This window comes from Carassius carassius, chromosome 28 (genome assembly GCF_963082965.1).
Source record: "Carassius carassius chromosome 28, fCarCar2.1, whole genome shotgun sequence".
In the NCBI taxonomy this organism is placed as follows: domain Eukaryota; kingdom Metazoa; phylum Chordata; class Actinopteri; order Cypriniformes; family Cyprinidae; genus Carassius; species Carassius carassius.
In genome coordinates, this window is record NC_081782.1 from 793,844 (window position 1) to 801,343 (window position 7,500).

The 7,500-nt window shown below is 37.9% G+C and overlaps 1 protein-coding gene across 1 annotated transcript in view; it reads left to right on the plus strand.

Moving 5' to 3' along the window:
* The window catches only part of LOC132108339 (START domain-containing protein 10-like), a 25,015-nt gene extending 18,512 nt beyond the window's left edge, over positions 1–6,503 (plus strand). Inside the window, exons 5-6 of the mRNA XM_059515041.1 lie at positions 4,798–4,850; positions 6,035–6,503. Coding sequence (XP_059371024.1) covers positions 4,798–4,850; positions 6,035–6,262 — 281 coding nt within the window. The 3' untranslated portion in view covers positions 6,263–6,503. The remainder of the gene's footprint in view (positions 1–4,797; positions 4,851–6,034) is intronic.
* Positions 6,504–7,500: the final 997 nt, after the last annotated feature.

Consider the following 7,500-nt stretch of genomic DNA (forward strand, 5'->3'; position numbering starts at 1 on the left):
TGCATGAATAATGTTTTGATATGCCAGACATAAAATGTTGAATACTCATTTGAAATGATAAGAAATTAATTATTTAAAAAAATCAAAAGACACTTTAAATGTGAAATTAAAATGGCCAGTATGTGTCAGCAAGTCACTGTTAATAAGTGAGTCATTGCGACTGAACCGAATCATTTAAACGGTTGATTCATTCAGGAAGGAAACACTGTCACGTTGCTCAGAGACGCAAAACTGTGCTTTGGTGGATGTGTTTGGAATTATTTTCTGTTGTAGAAATAGAGCTAAAAAGGCAATATGGTGTCTAAAACGCAAGTCTCTTAATTAACTTGTTTACTGAACTGTTATATATATATATATATATATATATATAACAGGAGGAAACGATGGCATTCTTTGTGTGATTTTGATTTAATATATGAAATTATATAAGTATGTGAATTTTCTGCCCCTATATCTTAAATTTTGTGATCATTCTAAATGCATTTTAGGAGACTGAATCACACAGTGAAAGAACGCACTATAAATGCGCGAGCACATCATTAAAACAAAAATAGCACACTCCTCACCACTGTCTTTTTAGCTAATTTGTGCAAAACCTCTTGCTAAAATGTCAAAGCTTCATTTTAACCACCAATGCAACGATGCAATTATTTAGCTTACCTCTACATTCTTGCGAATGGTTGATGTCTTGTCGAGATTTTATAAGCTGCTAGTTTGGTCTTCCTAGGCAAGTACAGCTTACACTGCATAATAGAGCATACATATGGCCAGGGGTTCACTTCATTTCCTTCGAGTTCAACTTCAGAATATGACGGGGTTTCGTTTTCAGCGGTGTCTGCACCACTAACGCCTGTTTTGTCCGTCTGCATCTTTCTTGTGATTTTAGCGCCAGTTTGCCCTCCCCATAATTTACTGACGTAGTTTCCAGGGAGCGATTTTTTTTTTTTTTTTTTACTCCGTAATTAATGTGTTTTAAAATGTAGCGAAGTACAATACTTCAAACAAAATATACTTAAGTAAAAGTAAAATTACAGATTTAAAAAATTACTTTAAAAAGTATTAGTACACAAAAAAGCTACTCAATTACAGTAACGCGAGTAAATGTAATTCGTTACTTTCCACCTCTGCTTACAGATGAGGACAGTGGAAGCAATCAAAAACAACAAAAAGAGCAATGATATATAAGTGCTATAACAAGTCTCAGTTAGGTTAACACAGTACACCTAGCATGGGCTTTTAAATAATATAATAAATAAAAAGAAAACAGAATAAAAAAAGAATAGAGCAAGCTAGTGTTAGAGGTCTTTACACATACACACACACACACATACAATTGCATAATTAATGAAAAGAAAATAGTATATAAAAAGATTAGAAAGGTAGTTAGATTTTTTTAAAGAATAGAATTAGAATAGTGAGTGTTAAAGTTAGAGGGTCAAATAAAGATGGAAGAGATATGTTTTAAGCCGATTCTTGAAGATGGCTAAGGACTCAGCTGCTCGGATTGAGTTAGGGAGGTCATTCCACCAGGAGGAACATTTAATTTAAAAGTCCATAAAAGTGACTTTGTGCTTCTTTGGGATGAACAATCAAGCGACGTTCACTTGCAGAACGCAAGCTTCTAGAGGCACATAAGTCTGAAGTAACTAAATTTAGGTAAATGGGTGCAGAGCCAGTGGTAGTTTTGTAGGCAAACATCATAGCCTTGAATTTTATGCGAGCAGCTATTGGAAGCCAGTGCAAATTGATAAACAGAGGTGTGACGTGTATTCTTTTCAGCTCATTAAAAATTGATCTTGCTGCCGCGTTCTGGATTAATTGTAAAGGTTTGATAGAATTGGCTGGAAGACCTGCCAAGAGGGCATTGCAATAGTCCAGCCTGGACAGAATAAGAGCTTGAACAAGGAGTTGTGCAGTATGTTCCCAAAGAAAGGGCTTGATCTTCTTGATGTTGAATAAAGCAAATCTGCAGGATCGGACAGTTTTAGCAATGTGGTCTGAGAAAGTCAGCTGATCATTAATCATAACTCCAAGACTTCTAGCTGTTTTTGAAGGAGTTATGGTTGATGTGCCTAACTTGATGGTGAAATTGTGATGAAACGATGGGTTTGCTGGAATCACAAGCAGTTCTGTCTTGGCAAGGTTAAGTTGAAGGTGATGGTTCATCATCCAGGAAGAAATGTCTGTTAGACAAGCTGAGATGCGAATAGCTACCGTCGGATCATCAGGATGGAATGTGAGGTAGAGTTGAGTGTCATCAGCATAGCAGTGGTATGAACAGCCATGTTTCTGAATGACAGAACCTAATGATGCCATGTAGACAGAGAAGAGAAGTGGTCCAAGAACTGAGCCCTGAGGCACCCCAGTAGTTAGATGTTGAGACTTGGACACCTCACCTCTCCAAGATACTTTGAAGGACCTATCTGATAGGTAAGACTCAAACCATTGAAGTGTGGTTCCTGAGATGCCTTTTGCCAGTAGGGTTGATAGGAGGATCTGGTGGTTAACCGTGTCAAAAGCAGCGGACAGATCAAGCAGGATAAGTACTGAAGATCTGGATTCCACTCTTGCCAATCTTAGAGCTTCAACAACTGAGAGCAAGGCCGTCTCAGCTGAATGTCCACTTCTGAAGCCAGATTGGTTGCTGTCAAGGAGGTTGTTGTGTGTGAGAAATGTAGAGACTTGTTTGAACACAGCTCGTTCAAGTGTTTTTGCAATGAAAGGAAGAAGGGAAACTGGTCTGTAGTTCTCTAAAAGAGATGGGTTGAGGGTGGGTTTCTTAAGTAGTGGAGTTATACGTGCCTGTCTAAATGATGAGGGAAAAACACCAGTGTGGAGGGATGTGTTGATGATGTGAGTGAGTGCAGGTACAACTGCAGGAGAAATGGCTTGAAGGAGATGAGATGGAATAGGATCAAGCGGGCAAGTAGTAGGGTGATTAGAAAGGATGAGTTTTTGAGACTTCTGCCTCAGAGAGTGAAGAGAAGGATGTGAATGAGTGTAAGTTTGCTGGTGATATGAGCTTGACTGATTGTGGTGTGGAAAATTGTGCACTAATGTGTTTAATTTTATTTAATTTTAAAACGTTGCAAAGTCATCAGCTATTAGAGATGAAGCAGGAGGTGGAGGAGGAGGACAAAGAAGTGAGGAAAATGTTTTAAAAAGCATGCGAGAGTTAGACGAATTGTTAATTTTGTTATGGTAGGATGTCATTTTAGCAGTGGAGACATTAGCAGAGAAGGAAGATAGGAGTGACTGATACACATTAAGGTCAGTAGTATTTCTGGATTTGCGCCACACCCTTTCAGCAGCTCTAAGCTTAGAACGGTGTTCGCGTAGAACATCAGATAACCAAGGGGCAGAAGGGGTGTTACGGGCTGGCCTGGAAGATAAGGGGCAAACAGTGTCTAAACAAGATGTAAGAGTGGAGCAGAAAGTATCAGTAGCACTGTTAGCATCCAAAGATGCAAACAGTTTAGGGGAAGGAAGTGAAGATGAAACCATTGCAGATAGCCGGGAGGGTGAAAGTGTGCGTAGGTTACGTCGAAAGATGACATGTGGAGGGGTAAGTGATGTGTCAGGGACCATGTTGAGGTTAAGAGCGAGGAGGAAGTGATCGGACGTGTGCAGTGGAGTAACCAGAACATGATCAGTAGAGCAGTGTCATGATAAATAAGGTCCAGTTGGTTCCCTGATTTGTTAGTAGCAGTAGTTGACACTCGGTTGAGATCAGAAGAGGCAAGCAGAGTGTGGAAATCAGCAAACAGAGGTTTATCTAGATGGATGTTGAAATCTCCAATCATAACTAGGGGAGTACCATCCTCAGAAAAGGTTGAGAGCAACACATCTAATTCATCCAGAAAGTTACCCAGTGGTCCTGAGGGTCGATAGACAACTACAAAATGTATTTTAAAAGGGTAGGTAACAGTAACTGAATGAGATTCAAAGGAGCTGTTGATACCCAAAGATGGTAAAGAATTAAATTTCCAATCATTAGAGATGAGCAGACCAGTACCTCCACCTCTTCCAGTCAAACGGGGGGAGTGGGAAAATTAGAAATTATTGGAGAGTGCTGCAGGTGTAGCAGTGTCCTCTGGTTTGATCCAGGTCTCTGTTAGGGCCATGAGATTAAGCTTTGAAAGACTAATAATAGAAGTAATGAAATCGGCTTTGTTTACAGCAGACTGGCAATTCCAGAGACCAATAGAAAAAGAAAGTAGTGTATTAGCAGATATAGGCAAAGTGTGCAGATTGTTAAGATTGCGCTGTCTACATTGTGTGATGTGTGGTTTGCGAGTGGTAGTGATAGTAGGGATCTGGAAACACAAAGTAAGGTTTGGTTATAAACAAAAAAACAACTGAAACAGAAATGAAACAAGAAGGAAAAAGATTAATCGAAACAATACTTATATTCCCTGCCCGGTGGAGTCGCACGGTAGAGTCGATGGTCTTTACACTCTTCGGTCAACACACACAACACTGACAACGTATGAGATAGAGTACGAGACCAAACGCAGCACGTCTCAATCTATATATTTTAATATTTATTGACCTTTTTAATAATTTAGTTTTATAAGTTTTATTTTTAGATATTTGAGTTTTAACTATATTATTAATTGTTTATCTTTTTTTTTATCAAATTAATTTTCTTTTTTTATACTTAACATTATTTCATAGCTTATTTTCTTGCTGTTTTCCAGTGATTTTATTTTTATTTGCGTTGTTGAAGTGCTGCTCAGATCGGTGGGATCTACAGCCCTGAACCAAACTCTGTCTCTCTTTGTGTGTCTCTCTCAGGTTCTCTTCCCAAGTGGGTTGTTAACAAGTCTTCCCAGTTCTTGGCTCCTAAAGTGAGTAAAGTGCACTAGTTCACTCCATCCTTACACTCGTTTACTCTTACACTCGTTTGTCCTGCTCTCTGACAGCTGTTTGCTCTGTAGCTTTTCATCTGTTCTTCATTCCTAACCGAATTAACCCTGAAAACATGGAATGGCAGACACGTGTGTGTGTATGTGTGTGTGTGTGTGTGTGTGTTCACTGAAGTAGGTCATCAGTTTTCCCTGGAAACATCACAGAGTGAAAGAACAGATGAGTGATTGATTGATAAAGAGACGCTGAGTGACAAAAGATCCTGTGAAATATTAAACTCATCATGAACAGTCATTTCTACAGCATCACTGTATTTCAGCTGATAGATATAGATATAGATGTAGATATTCAGCTTCAGATATTAAAGTTTCAGGCCAATGGAAATAGTTTGAAAGACTGTAGAAGTGAAGCTACAGACGATACAAACAACTGTTCTGAGACGACAGTGAGACAAAGAGCTGCACTGTGTCTAAATATGTTTCTGTGATTGAGTTACTGGAGTGTGTGTGTGTGTGTGTGTGTCTGGATGAACACAAACACTCCTCAGTTTCAGCACTCCTTTAATTAAGAGACTCGTATCATAACATACTGACAAAAAATTATATCTTATTTTAATTTTATTGAAAACTTTTGTGCTGGTTTCGTATTTTTCCATTGTTGGTGTATTTATTTATTTTTATATAAATACCTCTTTTATTTATTTAAATATCAATTTTATTTATATTTACTCATAGAATAGTAATAGAAAAAAGTTGTATTTTAAAAAATGGATTTAAAATTAAGTTTTGTCTAAATATTTATTGTAATAATTTTTTTTTTATAATTTTTGTTTTAAATTGTTTAACTTTTTTTTTTTAAGTCAAATTTTCCATTGTTTATTTTATATTTTTCCCATTGTTTTGTTTTTCTATTTATTGCGTTACTTAAATATCACTTATTATATATTATTTTAATAAAAAATGTCATTGTGTATTTTAATATTCTTTAATACAATTTTTTTAATGTTTATTGGAACACTGTTTTATAATTTATTATTAGTGTATTGAATTATTTTTATCTAATGTATTGATTTGAATCAAATTATCAATTGTTTGTTTATTAATTAATCAGTAATTTCTCATAACATCAGCATGTGTGTGTGTGTGTGTGTGTGTGTGTGTCTCAGGCGATGAAGCGCATCAGTAAAGCGTGTCTTCGGTATCCCGAGTGGAAGCAGAAGCACAGTCCGGGGATTAAGCCGTGGTTATTCCCGGAGCAGAACCCGCTGTCCAGCATCCCGCTGTCCGAACTCTCCATCCAACACGCCGAATCTCTGGAGAACATCGACGAGAGCTCACTCAGCGAGAGCAAAGACGAGCGCGCCGAGCACAGCGACGACGAGGGGAACAACTGACACACACACACACACACACACAGCCCACTGAAGTGCTAAATCCAGATTATGATTAATTTGGTTACACGGATGTAAATGATTTTGAGTTATGATTATGATTTCTGACCTTATATACGCATGCAGTTTGTCTCCAGACACACAGAGGGCGCTGATGTCCATCTGCTGTACGACACTAGAGTTCAGTGAATGAATGAATGTAGTACTGAAGAATTAAAAACCAATTACTGCCTGTGTTTTTGGAGCTCTGCTGTGTCTCTTCTGTTTATTCAAAAACTGCCAGAGAAAGACATTGGGTCAACAGGAAAATGTTTTTGCAACAAATGTGAGTTATGTCAGTGAAAGCATGTCACAATGAGCAACATGACATCAGCTGAAAAAGAAAGTTGTGAAAGAGACAAAGACAGATTTTTTTTAATGTACATAGTGTATGTAAGCAGTCATTTTCTACTAAACTAAATGTAATCAATGCAATTAAAATTACATATTGAATAAAAAAAATAATATACACACACACACACACACAGGTGCATCTCAATAAATTAGAATGTCGAGGAAAAGTTCATTTATTTCAGTAATTCAACTCAAATTCTGTATTAAATAAATTCAGTGCACACAGACTGAAGTAGTTTTACTTTGCTTCTTTTGATTGTGATTTTGTCTTCCGTATAATCCTAAATCCTCTTTTCAGATGAGAGCAAGTTTTGTATTTCATTTGGAAACCAAGGTCCTAGAGTCTGGAGGAAGTGTGGAGAAGCTCGTAGCTCAAGTTGCTTGAAGTCCAGTGTTAAGTTTCCACAGTCTGTGATGATTTGGGGCAATGTCATCTGCTGGTGTTGGTCCATTCACTGCAACCGTTTACCAAGAAATCTTGGAGCACTTCATGCTTCCTTCTGCTGACCAGCTTTTTAAAGACGCTGATTTCATCTTCCAGCAGGATTTGGCTCCTACCCACACTGCCAGAAGCACCAAATGTTGGTTAAATGATCGTGGTGTTGGTCACCAGACCTGAACCCCAGAGAGAATCTGTGGGTTATTGTCAAGAGGAAGATGAGAAACAAGAGACAAACAATGCAGATGAGCTGAAGGCCACTGTCAAAGAAACCTGGGCTTCAGACCACCTCAGCAGTGCCACAAACTGATCACCTCCACGCCACGCCGAACTGAGGCAGTAATTAAAGAAAAATGAGCTCCTACCAATTATTGAGTACATCTACAGTAAATGAACATACTTTCCAGAA